Consider the following 12836-nt stretch of genomic DNA (forward strand, 5'->3'; position numbering starts at 1 on the left):
CCTTAGGAAGTACATCCTGCCTTGTGTCTTCCCGTACAGGTGGCTGGTGTGTGTTGACCAGTCCAGTTTGTTGTCCAGACACAGCCCGAGGTATTTGTAGGAGTCCACACTCTCCACCTCAGCTCCCTCTAGTAGGACTGGTCTCGGCTTCGGTCTGGACCTCCCAAAGTCTATGACCAGCTCCTTTGTCTTAGAGGTGTTGAGCTCTAGGTGGTTTGTGCGGCACCAAGCAGCAAAGTCCCCCACCAGACTCCGATACTCCTCCTCTCTGTCGTCCCTGATGCATCCAACGATGGCTGTGTCATCGGCGTACTTCTGTATGTGACACAGCTCTGAGTTGTGACAGAAGTCCGAGGTGTACAGGGTGAAGAGAAGAGGGGCCAGCACTGTGCCCTGGGGGGCTCCAGTGCTGCTGACCACAGTGTCAGACGTGGTGTCCTTCAGCCTGACGTACTGTGGCCTGTCGGTGAGGTAGTTGGATATCCAGGCCACCAGGTGGGGGTCCACTCCCATCCGGTTCAATTTATCCCGAAGCATAGGGGGGTGAATGGTATTGAAGGCGCTGGAGAAGTCCAAGAAGAGAATCCTCGCTGTGCCTCTCCCCTTATCCAGATGGGAGTGGACTCGGTGTAGTAGGTAGAGGATGGCATCCTCCACACCAACACCTGGCTGGTAGGCGAACTGCAGGCTGTCCTGGGCGTGCTGCACCTGGGGTCTGAGGAGGCTGAGGAAGAGCCGCTCCAACGTCTTCATCAGGTGTGAAGTGAGTGCCACCGGCCGGAAATCATTCAGCTCACTGGGCCGGTTCTTTTTAGGAACCGGGACAATGCAGGATGTCTTCCAGAGGGTGGGCACTCTCCCTAGCTGCAGGCTGAGGTTGAAGATCCGTTGTAGTGGTTCCCCCAGTTCTGCAGCGCAGGTCTTCAGAAGTCTTGGACACACCTTGTCCGGGCCTGCTGCTTTCCTGGGTCGGAGCTTCCTCAGCTGTCCTCTGACCTGGTCTGTGGTGATGTGAGGTGGAGATTGTGTTGAGGTGGGGGGGGAGGGGGAGGAGGAGGGAGGTGCTGTGGTGTCTGGGGGGAGGTGTGTTGTGGGAAGAAGGAGAGATGGCTGCAGTGCGGGTGGGGGTGGGGGGGGCATGGGTTGGTTGAACCTGTTGAAAAAGTCATTCAGTTCGTTCGCCCTCTCCACTGTCCCCCCCACGGCTCTGGTCTTTGTGTTGTGACCTGTGATGGTCCTCACACCTTCCCAGACCTCCCTCATGTTGTTCTCCTTCAGCTTCTGCTCCACCTTTCTCCTGTAGCTGTCCTTAGCTTCCCTCACACGGTGTTTCACCTCCTGCTGTGCTGCCTTCATGGCCTCCCTGTCTCTGCTCCTGAAGGCAGCCTTCTTCATGTTGAGGACAGCTTTGACTTCCCGCGTTACCCATGGCTTGTTATTAGGGTAACAGCGGACAGTCTTAACAGGGGAGACCACGTCTGCACAGAAGTTCAGGTAATCTGTCAGACAGTGTGTCAGCCCCTCGATGTCCTCATCATGCTGGTTGATCAGCACATCCCAGTCTGTGGTGTTGTAACAGTCTCTCAGGGCACTTTCCATCTCAGGGGACCATCTCCTGCTGGAGCGAGTTGTTACCGGCTGCTTTCGGACCAGGGGGGTGTACAGTGGCTGTAGGTGAACCAGGTTGTGATCAGACTTCCCCAGTGGGGGGAGGGGTGTGACTCTGTATGCATCCCTCACATTAGCATACAGCAGATCAATTGTCCTGTTGTTCCTTGTAGGACAGTCAACAACCTGGTGGAAAACAGCCAAAGTAGAGTCCAAAGTTGCATGGTTGAAGTCCCCAGAAATGATCATGAAAGCCTCGGGGTGCTGTGTCTGCAGCCTCGCTGTGACAGAGTGGATTTTCTCACAGGCAGTGGTTGCGTCCGCTCTCGGAGGGATGTAAACACAGATGGTGATCACGTGACTGAACTCCCTCGGCAGATAATATGGCCGCAAGCTAACAGCTAGCAGCTCGAGGTCCCGGCAACACCACACCGTCTTCACAGAGATATGTCCTGGGTTACACCAGCGGTTGTTCACATACATGATGAGTCCCCCACCTTTGCTTTTCCCGCTCGCTTTCGTGTCTCTGTCGGCTCTCACAGCAGTGAATCCCAGCAGGTCCACGTTAGCATCCGGTACGAGGTGGTTTAGCCATGTCTCCGTGAAGATGAGCAAGCTGCTCTCCCTGTAGATCCGCTGGTTGTTCAGTGCGGACAGCTCGTCGATCTTGTTCGGCAGCGAGTTCACGTTCCCCATGATTACGGAGGGAATCGTCGGTTTGTAGCGCCTCCGGTTGTCCGCTAGCTTAGCCTTTAGCTTAGCCCCGGCTTTGCAGCCCCTGGTTCTCCTCCTCAGCTCCGCCGGGATGGGGTGTCGTGTCCCGGCTCGTCCCTTTGTTCGTAGAGCCAGCATTTCCTCTCTCGAATAAGTGAGAAAACTGGCTCCTGGTCGCATATTAAAGTTAAAAATATCCATGGGATAAATAAAAAAAGCACACAATCTCTTCGCAAGAAGAGCAGAAAGTGAAAAGAGCGATTAAAAGAGTTAAAAGAGCTAAATAACTGAAGAGCTACTGGAGAGGCAGCCGTCTCCCACAGCGCTCAACTACAGCTTCAGCCCAAAGTCTCTTGATATCTCCCATGGCAGGCTGCGTTCACACCAAAACCTCTTCCAACTTTGCAATCCAAGGATGTGCTCCATCTTGAAGAATAGGTAACTTTTCAAGTATGTTTGACATATCTGTATTCTGCCATGGCTTGTACTCCAGATTCTGTCCCTGTATAATCACTGGACACTGCTTTTCAGGTCCCTTGTCCTTTCTTTGGCGTAATATAAACCCCGAAGATCCTGACTTTTTAGACTTTCTCTTCCGTATATCTTTCCTTGCCTTCTCCAGATCCTGTAATTGATCTTCCAATTCTTTTCGACCTTCTAGACTGTTAGCTTCATCCAACTCCAAAAGTCATCTGTCTATTGCTTTCTCGATCTCCCTTAAGCTCCGCCTTTCCTCTTCTCCCCGGGCACTAGATGCTGATGGAAAAGAACTTGAAAGACACTCGAGCTCCAAATCTCCATCACTATCTCCGTTTTCACTATCATCAGTGCTGTCTCTTTCTGGACTCAATTTCCTCAATGATTTCTCTCCTCTCCTCTCCGCTTTAGCTAACATCCGTCTGACCACTGGGTCATATCCACCAGCGGCCCCTTCTGAGTCACTCTGACTGTCGCCTCCCACTTGCATCCGTCTATCTCTCTGACCGCCCGAGCTGCCCAAACTTCTCTTTTCCCTCTTACTTTTGGAGCTAGGGTACATTTTTATGGTTGTTTTAGCCTTTCCCGTCTCTATTATTCGCTCCTCATCATCTTGGATGTAATAATTGCCCTTATGGCTAATCACTGGGAGCTGGGGATAAACATCAGTAAACTTCACCTCCTCCTCATAAGGTGGAGGCTTCTTTACTGGGGCTGTATGTGAGAAGGGTGCATTAACCTTCGCCATTAGCTTTTCTGTTTCCTTTACACTCTTTTCTATTTCTTTTGCACTTCTTTCCCTCCTTTCTTTTGCAGCTTCTAACATTTTCTGTCCCTCATTTTCAAACAACTTCAGAATGCCAAGCTCTATCCGTCTCTTTTCCTTCCGTCTCTGTCCCTTTTTACCTTTCTTTTGTCCTGCGTTATATGTGGACACAAGCACCTGCATTGTTTTAATTACATCTGGGTTAAGAGTCCCTTCCACTGGCCAAGGTTGATCGATGTCAGGCCAACGCTTCTTCCATTTTTCCGACATCTCTGCGATACCTTTAACAAGGGGATTATTCTTCTGCACCACATCAACGGGGGTAATTGCTTTAGAAGCTTTAATGTCCATCTTTGACATTGTAGCGACTCCCTTATATCCTCTTATTGTAAATCAAAACAAGTCAGTTAAAAGGCTATTTATGAAGCACCGAATTTTCACAATCAATCAAGAAATGCAAAATAAATCAAGATAAATTTGTAAACCTCGAAGAAGACCAAAGACTTATTGATCACTTGTTTATCACCCAATGCTCTAATCGCACTCATTCATCTCAAAATGATCAAATCATTTCAATGTTCAAACTCGAAATAGCTCAGGTCAAACTAAATCATGCTCAGACAATGAAACCAACATCCGCAACTCTCAACAGTATTTAGACCAAATCCGCCTTTCCACAAATAATCAATTAAATCAATGAAACTTCCTTTAATTAATTCATGTTGTAGTTGATCAGTTCGTTGCCAAGTTTCCCCTCTAGATGATTGCAATGTGTAATATTCCCATGTGTGACCTCAGGCTGAGAAATGATCTTTTCTGCATTAACATCAAATTAAAAAGAAAACACAATGGGCCTATATGCAAACACACGCTAAATATGTATCAACTATATTGACTATAAATGAGTATATACGCATATAGATAACTGCAGACTCTTGTTAAAAGAGCTTGTGGATAAAATCGCACGAGCCTTGATCAAGCTGGATGCAGGATCCGCGCGCGCTATCATCCACAAGCTCGATCAGCTGTGCTCTCGTCTGCCCTTTGGAGGATCCAAATTCAGACACGTTCCATCCTCAGCTCTCATTCGTCATAATTAAACAGAGGAAGAACAAGAGAAAACAAAACGAGAGTTTAGTGTTTATGATCCATCTAGATTCTTAAAAACAATGCAATCATGGATTCAGTGTAGTTTACACACATTTTCTGCCAACATTTAAGTTGGTCAAATTTATCACAACGGGTGTCCTCCCACAAGAGTTACTCTTTAAACAGCAACTTCTAACAGGCATACATTTATCTTACTTTTCTCAAAACCAAATTCCTTACTTTTCACTTGCATGTCTTCTAAATCTATCATACTTATTTTATTATACAAAGGATTGCCAATTTATGAATCCAAAAAGCAAATATTTTAGTCGGTTTTCAAATCTAATAACGCCTTAAATCTTATTCCTGTTCCTCCTTTTCGCTATCTCCCAAAGAGAGAAGGGGAGGGGGAGCTCACACTCTCCGTCTCAGAAAAAGCACGCTTATTGGTGTTTTAAATGACGTATCACCCCTTGCTCCGCCTCTCAAAATGTTAGCAAGGACTTCCAGTTTGTACTGACCATCGGAGGGTGAACATCCAGCCCAGACTCCCCTCAGAGTCAAATCAAACAGAGTCAAAGATAAAGCACGCACACAAAGGCCCACGCAGTATCCTCTCAAATCAACAAGCAAAACAAGTTTATCCTCTTGTAAACTAAACCTGTCTTCTCCTTCATTTTGAATAAGGCTCTATGCTCTTCAAACAGACACATTCTTCTCAAAATGCAGTCACACACACACACACACACACACAGGCAGAAAGAAAGAGAGAGAGAGAGAGAGAGAGAGTGAGAGTGACCAATCAATCAATCTGCTAATCCTATCAGGATTTGTTTCCCAGCTCTGATGGACTTTATCAGGAGATTTTCTTTTCCCTTTTTCTTTGTCTTTTCACTTTTTACACATGCTTGTGTGAACAGAATGTCCTCGCTGGTCCTCCACTCCTCCTTCGACTCAGCAAAGGCTCATATATTTTATCAGATGTATAAACGTCCTCTATTAGGCTCAAAGGTTTTTATCACTGAAGAGGCAAAAAATGTCTCTCCTTATTAGTTACTTCATCTCCTTTAACCCATCAATAACTTATATATGACTACTTGATATGAGAAGCAATCTATTCTATTTATCAATTCCACATAAGCAAATACATTACACAGCCTTCTTCTCCCAACTTAAACAATGACATGCCACAGCTCACACACACACATAGGCAGCATACACAGACTAAAAACACTGTGAAGCACACACACACACACACACACACACACACACACACACACACACACACACACACACACACACACACACATAGACTCAAGACAGCCGGCAAAACAAAAAACCCTCAAACTGTCTTCCAAAAACACCAAAAGCACTTAATCCTAAAATGTATAGTCGACTCTTTCACAAATTTCCTCTAGACGTCATTTAACTCATTAGTTCACAATGTGTGCTCACTGCACGCTCGGCCCGCTCAGCCTTTCCTTTCTTCTCTTTCTCAACTTTTTTAGGCCTTTCTCTTCTCTTTTTTCTTTATCTTCTCTTTATCTCTTTCTCTTCTCTTTTTTCTTTATCTTCTCTTTATTTATCTCTTTCTCTTCTCTTTATTCTTTATCTTCTCTTTATTTTATCTCTTTCTCTTCTCTTTATTCTCTTATCTTAACCCAGGGCCCTTCTTTCCCTGTTTTTTTCTCTCTTAAAGCCAACTTTCACTCAGTGCCTAATTTACACGTCTTATCGTTAAGAAGATGTGGGCCCTGGCTTCATTAATCTTGCATGGTTATTCAGCTCACTTACTGTTACTGGTTCTGCTATTCTACACTTTATCTCGACACTAATTCTTCAATTCTTCAACTTCTTTAACTTCAACTTTTGTTTCTGTAACTTCAACTTTTATTTCTTTGCACTTCCCTATTTTGCGTCCTTAACAACGCAATAAACCCCAATTTAGACGGAATATCACTTCAAACATCAACGCATCGCAGCATGTCCGCATCAATGATTCTTTTTACAGTGCATCTAACCAGCTAAAAGCCAACAGCCTCATCAAACCAACGCCCCAATATAAGTGAGAAAATACTCACCTAACCGGTTTATATATTGTGGGAATAGGTGAGTCAAGGCCGTCGGCAGCTGGAGAAGCCTACATCTGGATCCTGTTCGTGACGCCAAATTTCTTGTTTCTCAAACATCGATGATGCGCAGATGAAGAAAGGAGCTTCCGTTGACACCGACTTGTTTGTATAAGCATAGGTTTATTACAAAGAATCAGCATCAGTCAGGCTTCATGAATACCTGGGAGATCACCTCAGCCAAATAGTGTCTCTCCGAAACCCAGTCCAACATGCACTTATATATGATGGAAGTGAGAGCATGTTTCTCTCATCCTATTGTTTAGACTAGGCGGGGACACCTTGTCCTTCAGGTTAAAAAGCGCTGATACATCTTTAAAAACAGGACATATACCATTGTTTTACTTCTGCCTACTTAACACATTCCAAAGACACGTGCGTAAGCAACTCACATCTCAAGTCAGATACTACAGGATCATTTGGATACAAACATTTCTGATCTTTTTCAATGTTCTTGAATTATTTTGCCAACTAATATAAGTCAATGAAATGCCTGAAAAACTCTCTTCATCTATAGCTAAATCCTTGCTGTTTTAATGTCTCTTATCTTGCCCTCTTTGCGACCTAACACGTCTGATTTCACAGTAGCTTTTTAAAAAAGTTGCAATGCAAGTTGCCGTGTTTCAAGACCTTTTTTTCCTGCGTCACACATCACACATCCACTGTGAGCAACTGGGACGAATGCTTCAATAAAGCCATCTATTGGCTGAGTGAGCTGTTCGTCCTCTGACATCACTTCCTGTGGATTTCTGTGCCAAGATGTCAAATAAAATGTGTAAAAACTGAATGAAGCTTCAGTAAATAACCATTAAATGCTCATTTCACACTGTGAATGCACATTCAATGCTGTCCATATGTGCAAAGGGGAACCTACCAGTTATTTGGGCTGCTGCAGCAGTATAAAAGAAATGATAAGAGAACACGACTTGAACTCAGCGCTGACACAAACATCAGTAACAGAGCCTCTGGTTGGTGGAAAGTTAGCAGCACAGCCTCTGATTGGTTAATTGACTCAACACAAGTTTAGAAGTTGCTAAGTGGACGGCTAACAGTTTTGAGCACAGAAACATGGATAAATAAGATTCATTGTGATGGATTCACTTTATAGAGTCTCTTTAAAGACTCTGTAGTTAGAGGCAAGATGAGGTCGCTCATGTAGGAGAGATGATCACACCGGAGCCTCGTTAGAACGCTGCAGCTTTCCTGCTTCACAGCTAAACATAAAGTCAGCTGTAGCGTGCAGCGTTCCAGAGATATAAAAGTACAGTACAAGCTTCCCTCCTATATTTATACAACACTGAAGACCTCAGGGGATCAATATTTGAATATTAAAGAAGTGCTTTGGTGACATAAATGATTTCACGCACGCAGGGAAACAGGAGGTTGTTTGAATTTGCGTGAATTCGCAGGAACGAGACATCACAACTTCCTGGAGGGACTGATTAATATTATATAAATGGGTTTGGAAGCACAGACTGTATGTTTAGAGGGGAACAGGGCAACACTGACAACCATTGCACTAGCATGCTTTCTGCTGTTTGTGTTACACCTGACAATTTCCTTTAATTTATTTTGTCCTTAAATTGTCAAATAAAATCAATCAATCAATCAATCAATCAATCAATCAGCTGACAGTCACATTGGTTTGTATGAGTCCTGGTCTGTACAGATGTCTGCAGTCCTTTTATCTTCTTACAGCTTAAATAACTATTGTTTGATCTTCTCCTCTCTCGTCTATTTTATCCCTTTATTTGAACATCACAAAACATCAGCAAACAAGTTCTCTGCCTTAAATTTCACATGTATTTCCTCTTTTCACCACAAGAGGTCACTACAGACATTTGAAACCACACAGACTTACCAGTGTGTTGTAACTGTGACGCCTTTGTTTCGCTTGCAGTCAAACAGTACGTGGAGTCTGACCCGAGCGGGCGGGACAAGCAGACCCCTCTGGTGGTGGTGAAACAAGGCCATGAGCCCCCCACCTTCACCGGCTGGTTCCTGGGCTGGGACCCCTCCCACTGGGACTCTGTCAGCAGGAGCATGCAGGCCATGCGTCTGGAGAAGAGGAAAATGGCCGCTGTGTGAACATGCTGAATAGAGACATTATTAAAGGATAACTTTTGGATTTTTCAACCTAGTCCCTATTTTCCCATGTGTTTGTGTGTAAGTGATAAGAGGATACAGCAATTGGTGCTTTTCCTTTCGGTGCTTTGTACGTGTGTTTGTGTTTGTGTACGTGTTGATTTTCGTTTCATGTACGTTTTGTCGGACGCTTAACACCTACAGTCGGCATGATCTCCTGAAGATTGGAGTTTGCAGCGAGCTGAGTGTTACGGCTGAATTTCACCGCTCACACGGCATCCCGGTGGACATAGCAAGGAGCCCTGGCTCCCAGTGGATTACCATCCCCACAGGGAGGAGGCGGCAGCGGCGACGCAGGTAGCATAAGCAAAAGCGGGGCTGCAGGGCCAGCGCGCTAGCGAGGCTACGAAGGCAGCCACACAAACCACCGCTTCCCAGCTTTTTCCTCTCCAACGCCAGATCCCTCGCTAATAAGATGGATGAACTAAGTTTGCAGGTGGCAACAAACAACAACATAAAGGACAGCTGCATCCTGCTGATCACCGAAACCTGGCTTCATCCACGCATACCGGACTCTGCCATTCAGCTAGCAGGCCACGAAGCACAGCGTCATTACAGGACCAGTGACTCCGGTAAGAGCAGAGATGGGGGGCTGTGTGTGTATGTTAACAACAACTGGTGCACTAACAGTGACTGTAGACAGTCATTGCTCCCCGGACTTGGAGTATGTGACTGTTAAATGCAGACACATCTACCTCCCCAGAGAGTTTACTGCGGTCATGATTACTGCTGTTTACCTACCACCAGATGCTAATGCTAACTCGGCACTGGGACATTTGTACGACAGCATTAGCAGCCAGCAGAACATGTATCTGGACGCAGTGCACATTGTTGCGGGGGATTTTAACCATGGGGATTTAAAAACAGTGCTCCCTAAATTCCACCAGCATGTAAAGTGTGCCACCAGGGGAGCCAACACATTAGACAAGGTCTACTCTAACATCAAGCTGGGCTACAGGGCAAGACCACTACCACACCTGGGCCAGTCTGACCATATGTCACTGCTTTTAATCCCTGCATACATCCCCCTCAGGAAAACTGCTATCCCCACCAAGACTGTGAAAGTTTGGCCTGATGGAGCCTCTCTGCAGCTGCAGGACTGCTTCAACAGGACCAGCTGGGACATTTTTGAACATCCGGACCTGGGGGTGTTCACTGACAGCGTCCTGTGTTACATCAAGAACTGCATAGACACTGTCACAGTGGACAAACGTATTCAGGTCTACCCCAATCAAAAGCCTTGGATGACCAGGGAGGTCCAGCGGCTGCTGAAGGAGAGGAACCCCGCCTTCAGGTCTGGCGATAGGGCTCTCTAAAGCACAGCCCGTGCTAACCCAGTCCACTGTCCCACCCTGCCTGAAATCCTCCACCATAGTCCCCCTGCCCAAAAAAACAAACATCACCAGCCTCAATGACTACCGGTCCGTAGCACTCACCCCTGTGGTAATGAAGTGCTTGGAGAAACTGGTCAGGAGCCACATCACATCATTCATTCCTCCTACCTCCGACTCACACCAGTTTGCATACAGGGCTAACAGCATGCCGTAGCCACAGCCCTCCACGCTGCTCTGTCCCACCTTGAGCAGCAGGGGAGCTACGCGCGGCTTCTCTTTATAGACTTTAGCTCTGCCTTTAACACTATCCTCCCCCACAGACTGGTCTCCAAACTGTCAAATCTGGGACTCACTTACTCCACCTGCCTTTGGATAAAGGACTTTCTGACAGACTGCACACAGAGGGTCAGAGTAGGACCCCACTTTTCCACAGCTCTCAGCCTCAGCACCGGCTCCCCACAGGGCTGTGTGCTGAGCCCCCTGCTCTACACTCTATACACACGACTGCACCCCCACACACCACAGCAACACCACTGTCAAATTTGCAGATGATACTGTTTGAAAAAATGTTTGAAGCTTTACAATCAAATGTTTTAGAGTTGAAGTTATATACCCATAAGATTCATAAATTAAATGTTTTAAAGCCTTAAAGTTAAAGTTTTACAGTCAAATGTTTTATAGTTGAGGTTTTATATTCTAATGTTTTATAATAAGTTTTTATAATCTAAAGTGTTAAAAACTGTAAATATAGAATCCTAAGCTGAGAAACTCGCTGGGCTCAGTATAAAAGCCAGGTGCAGGGTGGGCAGCTGGCCAAGAAAAACAGGTGTCCCCCCGAGCCCCTCCCTTATCTGTTGTACAGTGCATGAACGTGCCTAATTGGCCGGAGTGAGGAAGAGTCCTGCAGAAAAGTTGGAAATGGGTCGGGCAAAACTGAAAGGAAACAAACTGAGGGCAGAGAGCCAGAGCGAGGGGGGGGTTTAGAGTATGTAAGACCCGAGCGGCTGACCCGTGGGCAGTCTCACCCGGATGGACTCTGGTTTATTTCGTTGTATTTATACGGGGATGAACTCTTTTTGCATCAGATTCTGCCAGTCTCTAGTGAGTTCTTGAAGACTTTGATTATATTTTTAAGAGTTTTTTTAACCAAGTTTTATTATCTATTGGAGACTGAAATTAAGTTGCAGATAAGAGAGTTTGTGGAACTTTTTGCCACAGCAGTACCAACGTGGTGGGGCTCATCTCTGGAGGGGATGAGTCTGTCTATAGGGACCAGGTGGAGCGTTTGACGGCGTGGTGCAGGGACAACAACTTGCTCCTGAACACATCAAAAACCAAGGAGCTAATTGTGGACTTCACAAAGAAGAAAACGGACATCCAGCCTCTGCACATCAGTGGGGAATGTGTGGAGAGGGTCTCAGACTTCCGCTTCCTGGGAGTCCATATCTCAGAGGACCTGACATGGGGCACAAACACAGCAGAGCTGGTGAAGAAGGCCCAGCAGCGACTATATTTTCTGAGGGTTCTCAAGAGGCACAACATCCCTCAAAAGCTGCTGGTGTCCTTCTATCGCTGCTCGATCGAGAGCATACATACTGCCTCTGTGTTTGGTTTGCCAGCTGCACAGTGGCACAGAAGAAAGCGCTGCAGGGGGTCATTAAGGTGGCCCAGAAAGTCATCGGCTGCCCTCTGACACCACTGGAAGAACTACACAGCTCCTGCTGCCTCAGGAAAGCTCTAGCCATCCTACAGGACTCATCACACCCCGGACGCAATCTGCTTGAAATGATCCCATCAGGCAGACGATACAGGGTCATCAAAACATGCACTGACAGACTAAAACATAGTTTTTATCCTACAGCCGTCGTTGCATTAAATTCTGCCACGCAGCGACTCACATAACACATGCACCGCTGTCTTACACTGTCTTACACGAGATATGCACTTTTAGGACTGTGTGAAATATCGTTTTGTGGACGAGTGAGTGGGTTGTTTTATACTGTTTGTTTTTTTTCCATGCGTTTCTTCTTTTTTATTATTTATAAGCTCTTTTGCACTACAAAGGATTGCACTTAATTTTGTTGTACCTGTTACAATGACAATAAAGATATTCTGATTCTGATTCTGAATTATTGAAATCGATCCAGTATGCAGGGAGGGAGCACCGGCCGGCAGCCGTGAAGTGAGTTACAATGTAACTAAACAGGGCACCGCGCATACACCAATATACAGCCACTAACAGTGCTTATTTTTGCTCCTGACAGGCTCAGATCGTTATAGTAAGTGTCTGACAACACTGTACTCCAACACAACAAACGGCACTTCTACCTCTTCGTCTTTGTCTTCTCTCACTCCTCTCTCCTTCTTCCTGCAACAACTACGGTCTCGCACGAGACTTCTCCGTGAGCGAGACTTGGTTACAGACAACGACAGAGAGCATGAGGTAAAGTAGCATGGCTGCCACAGTGTTGTCAGACACTTATTATAACGATCTGAGCCTGTCAGGAGCAAAAACAAGCGCTGTTAGTGGCCGTATATTGGCGTATGCGCGGTGCCCCGTTTAGTTACATTGTT

General features: G+C 46.0%; 2 protein-coding genes across 2 annotated transcripts in view; both read left to right on the plus strand.

The window, feature by feature from the left end:
• The window catches only part of LOC138608375 (NLR family CARD domain-containing protein 3-like), a 186272-nt gene that overhangs the window by 138953 nt on the left and 34483 nt on the right, over positions 1-12836 (plus strand). The window lies entirely within an intron of this gene.
• Positions 7948-12836, plus strand: part of LOC138608553 (NLR family CARD domain-containing protein 3-like) — a 36725-nt gene continuing 31836 nt past the window's right edge. The window contains exons 1-4 of the mRNA XM_069681157.1: positions 7948-7966; positions 8684-8865; positions 9816-10222; positions 11484-11872. Of these exons, the coding sequence (XP_069537258.1) occupies positions 7948-7966; positions 8684-8865; positions 9816-10222; positions 11484-11872 (997 nt within the window). The remainder of the gene's footprint in view (positions 7967-8683; positions 8866-9815; positions 10223-11483; positions 11873-12836) is intronic.

Source organism: Semicossyphus pulcher, unplaced genomic scaffold, assembly GCF_022749685.1.
Source record: "Semicossyphus pulcher isolate SPU_LCO1_2020_fin unplaced genomic scaffold, fSemPul1.0.p SCAF_5, whole genome shotgun sequence".
NCBI classification, from domain to species: Eukaryota; Metazoa; Chordata; class Actinopteri; order Labriformes; family Labridae; genus Semicossyphus; species Semicossyphus pulcher.